This window comes from Sminthopsis crassicaudata, chromosome 2, assembly GCF_048593235.1.
Source record: "Sminthopsis crassicaudata isolate SCR6 chromosome 2, ASM4859323v1, whole genome shotgun sequence".
NCBI lineage: Eukaryota > Metazoa > Chordata > Mammalia > Dasyuromorphia > Dasyuridae > Sminthopsis > Sminthopsis crassicaudata.
The window spans coordinates 464,671,263-464,689,834 of NC_133618.1; the positions used below are offsets into that span (position 1 = coordinate 464,671,263).

The window sequence follows — 18,572 nt, forward strand, 5'->3', positions numbered from 1 at the left end:
TAAAGGGTAAATGACTGAAGTAAACATCAGGGGCATAATTTGAATTCAGATCTTCCTAACTTCAAACTTAGCACTATGTTCAGCTGTTGAAATCTGGGCTGGATTAGATGGACTCTGAAATGTCTTCCCAACTCTAATATTCCATGATTTTCTGTAAGCTGTCACCTCACATCTTTTCTCATATATAAAATTAGGGTATTAGGCTAGATAAAGTTCAAGATACCTTCCTGCTCTAGAATCAGTGAATTTATACTATGCACTATCACTGTAACCCACAGCTAATGATAAGTCATCATCCCCAACCAGGAGAAGCATTAGATTTTATTAGGAAAAGCAGAGGGGGTAGTATATTATATTATTGTTTCATATTGAGCGTCAGAAGAAATGTGTTGTCACACCTATCCCCAACTCTGTACTTAAACATAGTATATAACAAATCACATCATATTCCATGCTAGTTATTCTAATTATCCGTTTATTAACTTTTATGATAGAGTTTTTGTTAAGTCAGCAAACTAAAGGATTAACCAGGACTTGGTACGCTAAGGAACTTCACACCAACATATCTAGAGATCAGTCCAATTCTGCCCATATGTTTGCTGGTCCAAGGAAAATATGTCACTTCTCTGTCCTTAGAAGAACATGAATCCTTAATAGGTTTATGAAGTTCTGGAGGCAATAATGAAGAGGATTGGAAGAGGAGAAAAAGGAAGTAAGTGATTGGTGCAAACTGATAAAGTGACCAAGCTTGGGCAATGAGCAATGATAAAATTTAGTCTTGGACTAATCTCACTGGAACAATTTCAAAGAATGCAGCTGAGGCCCTGCCTGACTAACATAAGATCAAATTTTTAGAGTAGATGAATTGACCTCACACATGGCAGCCAATCATTTCACTTAAGCTCTGGGCTTCACTACCCAAGGGCAATTTCCCACATATGCCAGCTGGCCCCAGATGATGAAGATCAACAGGTACTCAATGCAGGTGACTAGAAGGGAAGCAGGAAGTTGGGGGGAGGATGGATCTACATAAAATGTCTCTGATAAAGACTTCATTTCTCAAATAGATAAGAGAACTGAGTCAAATTCAAAAGAATGTTATTTTCCAAATGATAAATGGTAAAGGATATGAACAGGCAGTTTTCAGAAGAAGAAATCAAGTCTATCTATAGTCATATAAAATTCTCTAAATAGCAATCAATTAGAGAAATTCAAATTAAATAAACTCTGAGGTACCATTTCACACCTATCAGATTGGCTAATATGACAAAAAGAAAAAGAAAAAAGACAAATATTAGAGGGGATCTAGAAAAATTGGGATACCAGTTGGTAAAGTTATAACCTGATCCAAATATTCTGGAGAATAATTTACAAGGCTGTAAAATTATGCATATCCTTTGACTCAGCAATAATATTACTCGATCTATATCTCAAAGATATTTTTAAATGAATTTTTATGTATAAAAATAGCTATTTTTATGGTGACAAAGAATTGGAAATTGAGGGCATTCCTATCATTTGGGGAATGGTAGACAAAGTTGTTATATATGATTGTGATAGAATGTTGTTGTGCTATAAAAAATAAAAAATGATTAGCAGAATGATTTCAGAAAAACCTGGAAAGACTTACATGAACTGATGCAAAGTGAAATGAACAGAATCAGGAGAACACTATATACAATAATAGCAAAATTATACAATGATCAAATGTAAATTACTTAGCTATTATCAACAATAAAATGATCCAAGACAGCATTGAAAGACATGATGAAAAGTACTATCTATCCCCAGAGAAAGAACTGACAGAATATGAATGAAAATTGAAGCATGTTTTTTTACTTCATTATTTTGGGGGGTTTGGTCTACATTTTCTTTTATATAATATGGTTAAATGGAAATACTTTGTATGACTGCACATGTATAATTTATATCAAATTGCTTGCTTTCTCAATGAGGAGGGAGGGGAAAAAGATAATTTCTAAATCAAAATATCTTTTAAAAAGTACTATTTTGTGTGCATGTAATTGAAAAAAAAATAAATTTTTTTTTATATGTCAGTAGGTCAACTAAGGGATTGCAACCATCTAAGCTTGATCAACTCTAATTATTCCAGGCATTATCAATGTCAAAATATAAATCAATTCTATAGAACAGGTACTATATACCCACTTCAAAATTCTACTTTTGAAAGTATTCCTACAAAAGAATAGGAGAGACTAACAAAAAAGTTAGTCATGAAGAAAAAAAGTAATTTAAAGTGAAGGTCATGAGGTGCAGAATACTTTTACCTAATCATAATCTATTGAGCAAATTAATACTTTCTGAGGATTTTCCATTTTCTTATCTCAGGGTGATTGCACTCAAGACTGCTGAAGGTAGTTAAGAAATGTTTTATGCTCATTTTAGAGATGGAGAAATTGAGAACAGAGAGGCAAAGTGATTTACATGAAGTTACACAGCCACTTACTGACAGAACTAAGACTACAAACTAGGTCTCCCAATTTGCCATCAACCTTGCCCCTCTTTCCCTTTAACCTCTCTGAATCTCAATGTTATATGTAAATAGTTGTTTGCACACTGCCACTTCCATTAGAACATAAATTCCTTGAGGATAGAGACCTATTTTTTTTACCTTTGTATTCCCAATGCTTAGCATAGATCTGAGTACATAATAAGTATTTGATAAATACTAATTGACTTGACAATTTGTTTCCATCTCCCTACATATCTAGGGAGTCAGCCCAGGTCTCAGCATCCTTCCTTATCATAGAACAAGTAAAAATGAAAATAGAATAACAGAATTATTATGAGGCCCCAAAAGATATGTTCATTTTAAGATTCCAAATACAGTTTTCTTGGGGTTTGTTAGGAGAAGAGTTGTGCTTTCCTCTAAAAGCTATACCTTTTAATGAGACTCCAGGGAAAAAAGAGGTGGGGGGCGAGAAATGAGACTGTTTGACTCTTTGGGCAAGGTCATCAGTAAAGATGTTCTACCCACTCCTTGTACCACTCTGCTTATCATCATATGATCCTTCAGGGTCTTGATTGTTGGAGGAACTAAGGGTCTATTTCCCTGTGAACCAGATAGAATCCTAATTCTTAACTAGAGGTTCTCTGGGATACCGTCCTTTTGAGAGGAAGAAATCATTTGCTTTTCTCACCAAGGTAACTTCAGGTCAATCCTGAGGGAACATCACTTACCCAACTACCCTCTCCTCACCTGGGGCTTCTTACCATCCTGAGAGAATGGTACTACAAAAGCCAAGAAAAGAAATAATGTGGTATAATGGGAAGAGTAATTCATTGGAAGTAAAGAAACTTGTTCTCTACTTTTGACTTTGCCACTGAAGTCACTGGGTAGCTTTAGCCAAGCCATTTCTTCTGAGTTCCTGCTCTTTGTAGAACAAGAGCTAGGTGGCATAATGAATAAAGCACTGGGCTAGGAGGCAGAAAGATCTTGATTCAAATCCTGCCTCAAGTTCTTCTGAACTGGGTGGCTCTGGGTAAGCTCTTTAACTTCTTTCAGCATCTAATATCTCACCTATAGGAAGGAGTTGGGCTTGCTAGTTGTCTCTAAAATACTGTCAAGCTTTAATTATAAGATTCTATGATCTCTCTGCTCAGTTTTTGTGTCTATAAAAGGGTTTTTTAAAAAAGTAGATTAGGTGCTTTTTTTAAGTTCTGTAAGCTGTAAAATTCTCCTTTCCATATTCTAATAGTCTATGTTTTATGGTCTCTTCCAGCTCTAAAATTCTGTGTTCTCAGAGCCTTCCAGTTTTTACAATCTATATTTCCCAGTTTTCTTACATATGATATTCCATTTCCTGTCTCTGGGCATTTTCACTGAATGTCCCTTCTTGTTACCCTTTCTTCTGGTTTCCCTGGTTTCTTCAAAATTTCAATTGAAGTCTCATCTTCATAAGAAATTTTCCTTGTTCCCTTTAATTGCTAGGGCCTTCCCCCAGTGGTTATCTTATAACCCCTATAGCTTGTTTATACATAGTTGCTTGCATTTGTCTCTTCCTTAAGAATAAGGAACTGTTAATTTTTTTTTCTCTTTGGTATTTCTTTGTATTACAGTACTTAACATAATATCTAGCACTTCATAGGCATTTAAGAAATGTTTATTGACTTGACTTGACCTAGATTCTCAAAAAAGACTGTATGTCAACAACCAGTAGCACAGGAAGTTATTATCATTCCAGCTTCATCTTATTATATTCCCTCACCTTTCCTTTCTACATACTTCTCTTTTCCTCTAGATACAGGATTGGTGGTCAATGAGACTACTGAAGATCTAGACCCCAGCATGTAAGAGGATAGCTGTTAAGAGATTAATGATCTTTTGGCCATGACCCTGACCCTAGACATTCCCTCTTCACCCCAGACTTAAGGCAAGGATGATATAATGAGAAGAATCCAGAACCCTGGATGAAGAATCATGAGGTCCATATTTGCATACCAACTCTGCTACTAAACCTGCTGACCTCGAACAAATAGATTCCTCATTCTGGCCTTCACTTCTCTTCTCTACAAAATACATGATGATTATGGAAATATATTTAGGAGAACTACATATTTTGGATTACTTGCTATCCAGGAGGTGGGGAAAGGGAGAAGAAGGGAGAAAAATAAGGAACACAAAGTTTTGCAAGGGTAAATGTTTAAAACTATCTTTACATTAATTTTGAAAAATAAAAAGCTATTATTATTTTAAAAACAAAAAAGAAAAAAGAAAAATAAAATAAAATAGTGGATTGGATTAGAACATCCTAAAAGTCCTTTCCAACTCTGTAATTCTATGAATCTATTCTTCTAGGTCTCCTAACAACTTCCACTCTAGGTCAGCTTCAATCCCTGAGCCCAGGACCTCTCTAATGAAAACTTGTAATATCAAGGAAAAATGATATTATAAGGTCCTTTCTTTATCCTCGTTGCTGATACTTAGTTCAATCTCTTTTCACTTGTTAGTTCATGGTTTTCTCTTTTTCACATTCTAAAACTGCTCAGTATGTCTTCTCCCAAACAGAAGTAGTTAAGTGACATGGTGTATGGAGTGATGAGTCTGGAGTCAGGAAGAGCTAAGTTCAAGTTCAGCCTCAGACTCTTACAAGCTGTGTGACCCAGGACAAACAATTTAACTTCTGTTTGTCTCAATTTATCCACCTGTAAAAAGAAGAATAGCATCCAAGGTTTTTGTGAGGATCAAATGAAATAATATTTGTAGAATTCTTAATATAGTGCCTGATACATAATAGGTGATATATAAGTACTAGCAATATTATTAGAGAGCCATCACCATGTATCATTCCCTGATACTGTAAAAAGGATTTCTTCTTATTAGACTATGACCTTAGGTGGGAGAGGGAAAGCCTTTTCATTGTATTGTCTTTTTCCTCTGAGTTGGATCATCTAGTAGTACCTTCAGCTCACCATCCATCAGCAAAAATCCATTTTGCTTCATTGGAAATATACTTTTTAATTATGTCTAAAACTCAAAGCCACTACTGCTATTTATGGCTCATTTAATTTAGGATTTTAGAAGGCTACCCAGAAGATCTCATTTGTCTCATGATATTGCCTTCCAGAGTGTTCTCTAGTAAATCTTTGAATATGATTTGTGTTTGGCTAATATAATTACTTTTAAAGATCCAAAATTCCATCAATGTGAACACTCTCTCCATCAACACAGATTGCTAAACTTTCCTATCTCCCTTCTTCCCCTCTCCCCAAAAAACAAACTTTACACATACTTTACTAGATAGTCTATATGACTTGCTTTGGACATGCTCACACAGATCAACTAATCAGTAACTCTGGTGATGAATCTCTTCACCATTCTTATTAGCTAGATTAGTCCGTTAATGAATAATATGCAGTCTTTTATTGAGCTTATACCTGAATCTTTTCCTATTTCATAGGATATACTACTTCATTGGCATAGTCTTCAAGAACTCAAGGTCATCTCCCTACCCAGTGATGAGACATTGATAGAAAACTTCAGTGGAAGGCAAAATGACACAAAAATCACCAAATTACAGGTATACAGTATAATCATAGGTCCTACTTAGCACAGAACAATTTATCAATAAGATGTTATTTTCTGTTAACCACAGTCTTTGGAAGCAATAGGTCATTTCTGCTGGACTTGACTTGCACCACCAACACTACCACTCCCCACTAGCTCTTAGTTGAAACTTTCTGCAACACTTTCTGCAACAACTTTCTACAACTAAAACAGCTTCACATCCCTTTGGATTCTATCCAAATGTGCATTTTCCCAGATTCTCCCTCTCTAGGTCAATTTCCTTGAGAGGTTTCTTCCTCAAGCACTCACTTACAGCTTGAAGAGATCTCAAAGTTCAAGTATTTCAACCCCTATTATGAAGCCAGAATCCATTCAACAACCTCCTTGACAAGTAGTCACCCACCCTCTTTTTAGAAACCATAATAGGAAAATTGTTACTTTCCAAGGCAGTCCATGCTATTTTTGGACAGTTGTAATTGTCTTTTTCCTTACTTCAAGTCAAAATCTATGTCTTTGCATTTTTGCATTTCTGACTTTTCCTTTAGAGGGCAAGGCAGAGTCAGTCTAACTTTTCTTCCACATGAAAACCTTTCAAATACTTGAATACCTTTCTAACATCCCCCCTGTCTGCTTTTCAAAAGACTGAACATTTGCTAATACCTTCAACTAATCCTCATATGGTATAAACTGTTAGGCCTTTTACTAACTGGGCTGTCCTCCTCTATATGCTCCCTAATGAATAAAGCACAATGCTCTAAACTGAACACAATATACCTGAGCAGGATACAGTAGGATGATCATTGTCCTAGAACTAGACAACATGCCCTGAATTCAGTTTTATATTAGCTTTCTCAACTACATTCTGGAGTTAAATTGAATTTAATTATTATAATAATAATTAATGTTATGTGGTGTTTTCTAAGTGCCAGGCACATCATAATACAACAATTATTTCATGTGATCTTCGCAACAACCCCTGGAAGGAAAGTGCTGTGATTATCCTCATTTTGTAGATGAGAAAAATGAGGCCAAAAAATGATTTAAGTGATTCACCCAGGGACATACAGCTAGTAAATGTCTAAGGTCAGAATTGAACTCAGGTCTTCCTGACCCCAGAGCTCTATCAAGTTCATGACCTAGATGCTGCTATCTAGCCACACCCATTCCATTTTATATTTATGTAAGTAATCTTTAAATCCTCTCTATGACCTTTATATTTATCTCCATTAAATTTCCTCTTTTTAACTTCAAGCTAAATTTCTAGCCTCGTAAGAACTTTTTGTCTCATGACTTTACCATCCAGGGCATTAAGTATTCCTCCCAACTTTATGACATTGAAATAATAAGGCCAAATCTAGGCCTTCATCCAAGTCACTGGTAAATGCACAAAATAGCAACAGCTCAAGCACAGATTCCTGAGGCAGTCCACTGAAAACCTTCCTGCTTAGCTTTGAAACTATCTGTCTATTCAACTAGTTCAGAATCTATATAATTGTATTAATGTTTAAGTCATATGTTTTTATCATTCCCACTAGAGTGACATGAAAAGCTTTCATCAAAATATTGCTAAAATCCAGTTAAAATATATCCCCTAATATTACCAGTTAATAACCCTATTAAAAAAAGAAACTTTGCTCACAAAAATCCTGACATACCTAGAGCAAATGTTACTGTTAATCATTTCCCCCAAAAAGTTAGTGTTACCATTCTCAAAAAAAAAAAAAAATCACTGTTACTATTCTCTAAAAAAGTTACTGTTACCATTCTCTAGGACAAAAAAGCTCCTCTGCTAAAGTGCAGAAAAGCTAAAGATTTTTCAGAACAATGAGGCTAATAAATTTCAAGCAGCTCCAGGGGTTCAGATTCTAAAAACCAGTGTTCTTATCACCACACTCCTAGTTGCCTCACCAGAAGAAACTAGAAGATTACACCTCAGAAGATTCCTGTATTGTATGGCTTGCCGAACTAGAATACCAGGCATCATAGACTCTTAAAATATAGAATTATGAAGAGCCTTGTAGGTCATTTATACCAGGCTGCTTAAACTTTTTCCACTCATGATCTCTTTTTGCCTGAGAAATTTTTGCATGACTCCTAGATATATAGACATATAAAATAGGTATACAAATCATTTGCTGATAATAAATCATAATTTTATGACCCCAACATTCATGTATGAGGCTCCCATATGGGATCTCCAATCACAGTTTAGGAAGCTATATACCAAGCCCTTAAGGTATCTGATGCTCAGAGACATTAAGTGATTTGTCCAAGCACACACAGACCATTAATAATAACATTGGGATTTCAACACAGGTCCTCTAACTTCAAATTCAGTCCTCTTATCTTGCCTAAATCTGAACTTCTCTGATTCTATACACATGTGAATCTTATAGCAACTATGCTTAATTTAGTGAGTTGTTATAGAGAAGAAGGCTTAGGTTTGTTGTGCTTGACCACAGAGGGAAAAAGTAGGACAAACTAATTGGAAATAGATTTTTGTGTCATAAAGAGGAACAATTATAACTATTCACTAATGAAGAGGTTCAGGGTTCTATCCCCAAATAATGAGGTTTGTCTAGGGTCCCCTCTATTCCCCTAGGATTTGGCACAGGGCAGAAAGTTGTGGGAACCCTTTGGTTGGCGCAGAGATTTTTTGTAAAGCAATTTACAAACCCAAAATGCTAGACTGGCAAAAAAAGTTAATTATTGGCATTGGTAAGTCAGCCTTTGCTAGAAAGACTGAATTCCTTGGTGGCAAGGTCTCACAGAGAGATATAAAATTTCTAGCTGAAAAATCCTATCTTAGTAGAGAAAGTGAACAAGGTCTTATGAGGGAAAAAGAGAGATAAAGATAAAGAGGGAGTAACACTGAAAGAGAATATAATTTCAACAGGCAAAGGGTTGCAGCTTATACCAAGGGGAGAGAAGGGTTTTTTGGCATGGCATATTAGGTCTTCTGCAAGGAGTGAGCCCCAAGTTGCCTCTTTTTCTAATTGAAACCTTGGCTAGAAGCTAGGGGCAGCTCTTGGTGGGGGCTGGGAGCAGTTTGAGCTGGAATCAGAATAAAAAATCTTGGAATTGAATGAGTATCCCTGGACTAATCTCCAACTCAATAGAGTTGAAATCTCCAGTTCCAGATAAATAGGAGTGGTCCTGTACTCAACTAGCCCCACCTAGATAACAGAATAAAACCAGTTTATCTTGATTCCCTGGGGTGGATCTGTCAGGAGAGAGCTTAGCATTTCCCCCCAAAGTCAGAGGGAGAGTTTTGGGGCTCCCCTCATCACTAATAGACTCCACTAATATATTCAGAAGGTGCTGAATTCCCCAGTGCTATAAATCTTGAAGCAGAGACTGGATGAACACTTATCAGGTATATTTAGAGGTAATTCATGCTTTAATAGAGGCATAATAAGATTATCTCTTTGTTTCCTTAAAATGCATATTCTATACCCTGAGGTCTCTCTAAGCTCTGGTAATATTCTATGATTCTATGAAATATTAGAAGAAAGGTTTTTCCTCCAATTCTTAAAAAAAATCAGTTCATGGAATTGTATCCAGAGGCTCAAGTCCCTGTGATGAGATGTGTGAATGAATGCAGTTCCTTTTGCTCAGAGATGCAGGTTCAGAAGCAAAAGAATTCACTAACCCCAGAAGCAGTGACAAAAATAAGAGGTTTTTATTATTATACATCGAGGCATTCCCTTAGCGGGAATTTCTCAATGGAGAAAGACATAAGAAAAGATAAGTCTAGGATTTCTCAATGGAATATGAAATGTTTCCCGAGGATGTGATTTATTTAAAAGATCAATAGGAGTTTGAGTGACCCTTGAATGGTTTTCCTTATCTCACTCTGAAAGGATGTGAAAGTATTTGGAGTCTGTGTTTTTTGGCAGATCAAAGGGGACATGGTTTTTGTGATTTTACCTAATTTTACAGAGTTCACTCAGGTCATACAGAATCTCTCGAGTCACCTTCAAAGCCCAATTATCCACAATTTCCCTTTAGCTTCCTTCACATCTTCTCTAATTTAACTTCTTCCTTCCAGTGATATATTTTTCTCTCCCCCTTTTCTTCCTTATTTCAGCCTACCTCATTTGTGCTCATTTAAGTTCCAGAAATCCAAGGAGTATGACTTAACTAAATGTATCTCTTCAAAGAGAGCAAGCACAGCATTTGGCCAAAATAATTATAACTGACTTTATGTTGCGTTTTATAGATTACAAAGAAATAACATAAACTACCTTATTTGATCTTCACAATAACCCTTTAAGGTAGCTAAGGCAGAAGAAACAAATAGTTGACTTGCCACTGGGGTGATATAACTAGTAAAACACATAAAAGTACTACAAAACCTATTGTTGTGATTATCAGTCCAGGACTCTTTCCAATACATAACAGTACTCCAACTGTGCATATATGCAAAGTAAGTAGTTGTTGACTTGAATTAACTTGAATGGATGGATTAAAAAGCCATTTATTACGCATTTACTATGCTTAGTCAAGCATTATGCTAAGCACTGAATATGAAAAAAGAAAAACAAATATACTCTGTGCCTTCAGAGAGCTTACTTTTTACTGAAGGAGCCAGTAGAGAAAGGAGAAAGTAGCAGCCTGGGAGAAATACTTTGTTCCAGAAAGTTACAAGGATGGTGAGTGGGTGAGCAAAAGTAAAGAAATTGATACACTCCTATCCAGATACAATTGAAGAATTGGGGAGGGGAAGTGAAATGAAACATACTGGTAAGAGAGTTAACAAAGCAGATGATTGGAATGGTTGTGAAATGAACCATGGTAATTAGGACATTGCTGAAATAGTAGAACAGAAAAGGCAATGACCTATCTTGAGAGTGGGTTCCCAAGGCAGAAATTACTTCAGAACAGCCAGACATTTGGTAGATGGCAGCAGAGTAGGGAAAGAAGTGAAAATCTGAAATGAATTTATGGAAGTTACAAAAAACCCATAATACATAGTTCTATGTACATAGTAAGAAAAAAATTCCTAACAATTAGAATTATCCCAAAGTAGAATGGGCTGCTTTGGGAGACAATTAATTTCTCATCAGTGAAAGATCTTTAATCAGAGTCAAGTTAATAACTTTTTAGAGGTTAGGGGGTTAATATTGAATGATTTCTGAATTCCCTTCAAATGGTGAGTTTTCTAAACTGAATTAAAATGAATTAGATTGAGCAGAATCAACGTAACAAAAATTATCCCTAGATCCGGGAACTGAACACATTGTTTGGTTTCCCAGTCACTCTTATAAAATTCCTGAAATTTGTATTAAAATCATTCATGGTACTATAATTTGAAAGTCCTATGTGGACTCAAACACTCATCATTTGCACCCAAGTGAATCTCTGCTTTCCTTTAAGAGGAGGAGAAAAACAACAGTTATTAGCATGGTTATTGTCTTAACAAAGAGGAAAAAGTTAGTAAAATGAACAGGACACCACATTTGGAACTAGAAGATCAAGTCATTTCACTTCTCTAGAACTCACTTTCTTCATCTACAAAATAAAGGAGGTGAATGGTATGACTTCAAAAAATCTTTTCTAGATATAAATCTCAGGACTGCTATGACCCAAAGATATCAGATGCAGTAACAAGCAAAAGGGAAAAAAGGAAAAAAGAAGTGCTTGAAATCCTTCCTTGAAATAAGAATGCAGAAGATGTAAGAAAGCAAGAGTGAATCTGAAAATGTCTTTATTCAGTTCTCCAAGTTCATAGATACCTAGGAAGGTCCCCAAGGGATTCCAAATAATGGGGAGTCCCAGAAACCAACACAGCTAATGGTCCCCAATTTTGCTTTCTTCACAGGGCTGCAATGGAGAAGGAAAACCAAACCCATGTGTCTGAATTCTTTCTCCTAGGACTGACCACTGATCCTCAACAGCAGGTGTGGCTTATTGTACTCTTCCTGGCCATGTACCTCCTCAATGTGACAGGCAACACAATCATCATTGCAGCTATCATAGGAGACAGTCGGCTTCACACCCCTATGTACTTTTTCCTCTCCAACCTATCCTTGGTTGACATCTGCTTCACTACTGTTATTGTGCCCCAGATGCTGGTGAGCATGCTGATGCAAAACAAGTCCATCCCTTTTGCCCAGTGCATTGCTCAAATGTATTTCTTTGTGGCCTTTGGCATCACAGACAGTTTCCTCCTGGCTGTAATGGCTGTTGACCGTTACATGGCCATCTGTAACCCCTTACACTATACTGCAATAATGAACCCCAAGCGCTGTGTTTTGTTGGTGGTCATGTCATGGCTGGTGTCTCACTGTCATTCACTGGTCCACACACTCCTCATGGCCCACCTTTCATTCTGTGGGCCTAACACTATACATCATTTCTTCTGCGATGTCCAGCCCCTACTGACACTCTCCTGTTCTGACACCTCTATCAATGAGATCTTGGCTTTCACTGAAGGCTCTTTGGTGATCATGAGCCCATTCTTATTCATAGTTATCTCCTATATCTGGATTACACGTGCCGTACTGAGGGTTCCCTCAGGGAAAGGGAGATATAAGGCTTTTTCTACCTGTAGCTCTCACATCACTGTTGTGGTACTGTTCTATGGAACTATCATTTCAGTATACATTCGCCCATCATCTACCTATTCAGTCACCAAGGATCGAGTAGTAACAATCATTTATACTGTGGTCACCCCCATGCTGAACCCTTTCATCTATAGCCTCAGAAATAAGGACATGAAGGGAGCCTTGAGGAAAATGATGGGAAAAGCAGAATAGCCTAAGCCATGATTCATACCCAACAGAATGAACTCCTCAGAACTAGCTGGAACAGAGTAGCTGTCATCACTGTAAAAAATTTAATGCATTAGAAAGGAAACTAAATAAGTTCAAAGACTTAGGTTCTAGCTCTAGTTCTGTTATTTACTACCTGTGGGAGCCTAGAATTGTTTAACTTCTCTCAATTTTTATTTCTTAATCTGTAAATTAAGATGGTCAAATCAAATAGTGCCTAAAATTCTTTTTGTGATTCAGTGATCATCATCAGCATTTATTGAGTATCTTCTAAATATCATGTATTTAATGAAGAGGATAGAAAGGAATATGACATAGATCCTGATCTCAAAGAGACAACTGGTCAGGAAACAAGTATTTACTATCTTCTAGGCATTCTGCTAAATGCTGAGAACACAAATCAAGGCAAAAAAAAATATTCCCTGTTCTTGGAGAGCTTATAATCTAATTGGGAGGTGACAACATGCAAGCACATATGTACCAATAAAATGCATACAATATAAATTTGAGATAATCAACAAAGGGAAGGCATCAGCATTAAAGGGGATTGGGAAAAGCTCCTTGTAAAAGGCAATCTTTTAGTAGAAATTTAAAGAAATTCAGAGAAAGCAAAGAGGTGAAGATGAGGAGGGAGAGAATTCCAGTCAATGACAATGCCTCATCAGGGAGATGGGATGTCTTATAGAAAGAACATCAAGGAGGCCCATGTCATAGATTCCTTACAGTCTACTAAAGGGGAGAAAAAGGGGGAGAAAAATGTACAAATAAAAGATAACCAATGATACTAGGCAGTTATGGCTGTGTTCAGGGAGTCAGAAAAAAAAGGATAAAATGGAAAAATCTCTACTTCCATAATTAGGTCTGGCTTCAAATCCCAGACATGCTGCTTATTATCTACGTTATCTCAATTTCATCTTTCTGAGTCTCATCTGAAAAAAATGAAGAATTTAAGTGAAATGATCTCTTCCAATCCTTTTCAGTTCTAAATTATATCTATATTCTAGATAATAGTAGGAAAGACAGAGGAGGCTTAATAAATGAGATGAGTTGTATTGATGGGGGCAGCTAGGTGGTGAAGTGGCTAGAACACCAGCTCTGAATTCAGGAGGACCCAAGTTCAAATGTGGTCTCAGACACTTAACACTTCCTAGCTGTGTGACCCTGGGCAAGTCACTTAACCCCAGCCTGGGGGGGGTGGTTTGTATTGCTGGTTGAATTAGATAAGGAATGAGGAAGGCTTCTGGGATGAAAAAACAACTTGAACAAAACAGGCAAGCAGAAAGATCCATGATGAATAACACAAGTAGAATCCTAAAGATTCTTTCCCACTATAAAAAAAAAAAAATTCAAAGTTGTTTTATGCCTCACTTAATACTATTTCCCCTAATCCTTTTTTTTATCCAAATCATCCCCTCTCCTCTCAGCAACTATTTTATTTAACACTATCTACTAAACACACAGTTTGCCTGTCATAGCACTGAACCCTTGAGGCATGGAAAAATTAAACAAGGAGACATCACTCTAGGAGTCAGTAGACTAAGATTATCAACCTTTCTCCATCTCTAACTCCTTGTGTGATTTGGAGCAAGTCCCTTTTCTTCTCTATACATCACTGTTCCCCAAATCTAAAATGATTCAAGGAACAAAAAGTTGGTCTTAGAACCAGGAGGACCTGGGTTCAAGTCTTACCTCAGACATATAATAGTTACATGTCCCTGGATGAGCACTTCTTAGTTCTTGAGGCAACTTTTTAACCTAAAGTAGCAGAGAAGATGCCAACCTGCATTGGTAGAGGAAACTCCCTCATCTGAAAAACCTTTAGACTAATGAAATCACAGGGTCAGTCCTTATTTCTGTATTTCCATGATTTGTTTCACTGGATTATATAGTAAGCATCAAGGAATATAATAGGCTTCAAACAATTTGGAAACTATAAAATATGATTTAAAAAGAAAGTCTGGCAACACCTTGAAGACAGGTTCATTGGTTGTAAGTATACAATTTAAATGTATGTTTGATTGCTTAACCTGGGCATATTATCATCTTAGAATTTGGCCTTCTGATTTTCATTTTTAATAAATCTAATCAGGACTCTAAGTGAAACAGTCTCTAGTGTGCCTGTCCTATGAAAACCAAGATATCCTCCATCATAAGCTCAAAATTTCTACAGTGTATTGATATTCAAATCATTTGTCAGAGATATTCCCTAACAAAGTCTTACTTCATATGGGACAAGTATGATTGTCTTCAATGTATAAAGGAAAAAAATTAAGGTATAAATTAGTTGTGATTTGCTCAAGATCACACAGCTAGTAACCATTGAAGTCTAGATTTGAACCCGGTCTCTAGAATACCAGTTGTTTCTATCATTTCACTTAATAAATCTTTATTGATTAATTGATTCAACAAGTCATCTCCCACCCCACCTAATGAACTCTAACATCTGTAAAATGGAGATATCATTATTTGCATCTATTTCCCACCCTGGAATATTGTCAGAAAATAATTTTAAGTACTATACAAATAAAAACCATCATTATTATAATTATTATTCATATCACCTCTACTAATATTAGAGAATCATAGAATTGAAAACTTGTAAGTAACCTCAGAGGCCATTTAGCTGATACCCCAAAAGAATTCCAACTATAACATAACTGACAAGTGGTCATATCGCTTCTATTTGAAAACCTCCAAGGAAGAGGAAACAATAACATCCCAAGGAGGCCAGTTGTTTTTAGCATCAATTGTAGGAGATTTCTTTCTAATAACCAAAATTTTTTTTAATTTCTTTAAATGCTACAAGAATGAAAAATCAAAACTGATGTTCAGCTGATTCATTCATCTCTTAGCAACCATATGTTTTTGCTAGTTAGTAAGATCTAAGATTTAGGATATTGCTTTCTGAAGTTTAAGAAAAATATCTTTTATTAAAAAGAGATTGCCCATATTCTCTTTTTTAATATTTAAAATAAATTTTATTAATTTTTGTTTTTACAACATCTGCACTTCCTCAAATGCTACTTTTACCAGCTCTAATCATTAAGAAGTTTTTCTTTTTTCAAACCTAAATTTCCCTTTTTTCAAAGTCCATAGCTCCTGGTTCTATCCTTAGGGAACAAAAAGAACAAATCATATCCCTCCTCCAAATGACAGTTGTTAAAAGCTCTAATGTCTAAATCTGCCCCCTTGAATCTTAAACATCCCTGCTTCCTTGAACTGATACTTATGTATGGTGACAAGACCCATCTCCATTTCAGGTGCCCTCCTTGACTGCTCTTGAGATTACCAAATGTACTTCCCAAAATGTGGTGGCATTGCTGAACACATTACTCCAGTTGTGCTCTAACTAAATTAGAATGTGAGGGGATTGTCTCTAAGCATTCATTCCTGGATGTTTTTTTGTTAATGGTTCATAGAGGTGACATTCACTTATGCAGGTAATGACAGAGGAGCATAAACTTTGGCAGGTCCTACCAAATTTGAGTGCCATTGAGTATGGACCTGGTGGTGTTCATCATCTAAGAATTTTGAAAAATATAATGAAATTCTTTTTCAATATAAGTGATAGTATAGTGAAATATTATTGGACTTAGAGTTAGGAGAAATGACTTCAAATTATTGCTATGATGTTTACTAGCTACATGAACCTTAATCTCTTTATCTATAAAATGAAGATAGCAAATTTTGTATAAGTTGCCACAGAGTTGTGAGGAAAATTCTTTGTAAATCATAATGGCTCTTACCACTCAGATCAGGAATAGCCCCTGAAGGCCCTTCTACTTCTAGTTCTATGATATTGAGGCCATGAGCACACTAATATTTTATTGCTGACATAGCAACTCAGTCTAGCCATTCTAGAAAGCTAATTGAAATCATCAAGAAAAATAAATCACACATATCCTCTCCTAGACAATGACCCTAGCTAGCAAAAATATAAAGAAAGCCAGCAATAGAAAGATTTTATATACACCAAATTATTCCTAGCATAACTCTTTTTGTAATAAAATTTAGAAATAATATAGACACACATAAATTAAGAAATAACACATTGCTCTATCAGTGGTCCTCAAACTTTTTAAATAGGGGTCCAATTCACTGTCCCTCAGACTGTGGGAGGGCCGGACTATAGTAAAAACAAAAACTCACATTCCATCTCTGCCCCTCAGCCCATTTGCCATAACCCTGTGGCCGCATAAACGTCCTCAGTGGGCCACATCTGGCCATGGATAGTAGTTTGAGAACCCCTGGGTCTAAATGAATGTAATAGAGTACTATTGATGAGGTTTGACACAGGGCAGAGTGTTGTGGAAACCTCTTCTGGTCATAAAGGTCCTTTGTAAAAGAATTTATGAAACTGAAAAGTTAGACTGGCAAAAAGAAGTTTATTGTTGGAACTGAGAAGTCATACTTTGATAGGAAGACTGACTTTCTCAGTGGCAAGGTAAAGTTCCTAGCAGAGAAATCCCAACATAGAGGTAAAGAGGGGTATAGTTCTGTTAGGGAAATAAGTGAGAGAGAGAAAATTCCTAGCAGAGACACCTTCTAGCAGAGAAAGATAAAGAGGATAACACTGAAAAGAGAATGCCTTCTCAGTGGGCAGAAGGTCCGTGCAGGCAGCTATGCCAAGGAGAGAGAGAGAGAAGTTCCTTGGCATGACATGTTTTTGCTTTGGTCCTCTGCAAAATAGTGCCCCAAGTTGCCCCTTTTTATAATTTGAAACTTTGGCTAGGGGCTGGGGCCAGTTTGAGTTGAAATCAGACTGAACTCTTTGTGAGTTGAATAGAAATTTTCCAATTGAATGAGTAGTCCTAGAATAATAATTTCCAACTCAATAGAGGCCAATAGAAATCTAAATCTCAGTTCTGGCTAAGTAAGAGTGGTCCTGGATTTAACAAGTCCCACCAAGATAACAGAATGAAATCACTTTATCTTGATTCTCTGAAGCAGGCCTCTTCCCAGGAGAATTAAGGGGTTTCTCCCTTTCAAGAATTCTCAAGCATTTACTCCAGAGTCAGGACAGTTTCAGGGTTCCCCACATCACTATTGTAACATAAGGAGTGACAAAAGCAAGAAATTCAAAGAAAACTGAGAAGACACATATAAACTGATATGAAATGAAGAAAGCAAAATGAGGAAAAAATATGCAATAACAATGAATATTAATATGAATGGAGACAACACTAAACAGCAATAGAAGTTACATCAAATTCAAAGATCAATATTATTTACAGATGACTGATATTGGAATTCACTACCTTCTCAGGTGACAGAAAGTGAGCAACAGTTTTATGATATTTTATATATATATAGCCAATTGAACTTTCTATGTTGGGCAATTTTGCTTAACTGTTGCTTTCTATTATTAGGCAGAGTACTACTAGGAAATTGTTGCTATTGTTCAAATAGAATTAAGTAATTTGCCCAGGGTCACATAAATTTGAATTCCGGAAAATGAGTCTTCTTGACTCCAGCCCCTGTACTCTACCTACTATGCCACCTAGTATAAAAGTAAATGCAAAGACAAAAAGCAAAAGACACAAATAAAATATTGACAACAATAAAGCCACAATTCTTCTGATGTATTAAAACACAATGAAATGAAAAGAGCACTGGATTTAGACTCAGAAAGAGCCATTTTTGAGTTCCAGCTCCCAGTATAAACCTGGTCAAGTTGCCTCCCCTGTTTGGAGATTTCAGTTTCCACTGCCTGAATAATAATGAGATTGGATCAGTTGATAGCTATGGTACTTCCCATTTCTAATATT

The 18,572-nt window shown here is 36.2% G+C and overlaps 1 protein-coding gene across 1 annotated transcript; it reads left to right on the forward strand.

Annotated features, from left to right (window-relative positions):
- Nucleotides 1–11,854: 11,854 nt before the first annotated feature.
- On the forward strand, nt 11,855–12,789 carry LOC141553606 (olfactory receptor 1L6-like). Its single transcript, XM_074285169.1, has one exon. It carries the CDS (start codon nt 11,860–11,862, stop codon nt 12,787–12,789), a length of 930 nt encoding a protein of 309 aa, XP_074141270.1. The 5' UTR covers nt 11,855–11,859.
- Nucleotides 12,790–18,572: the final 5,783 nt, after the last annotated feature.

Coding starts and splice junctions, on each gene's coding strand:
- LOC141553606 (XM_074285169.1), top strand. CDS start 11,860: ATGGAGAAGGAAAACCAAACCCATGTGTCTGAATTCTTTCTCCTAGGA.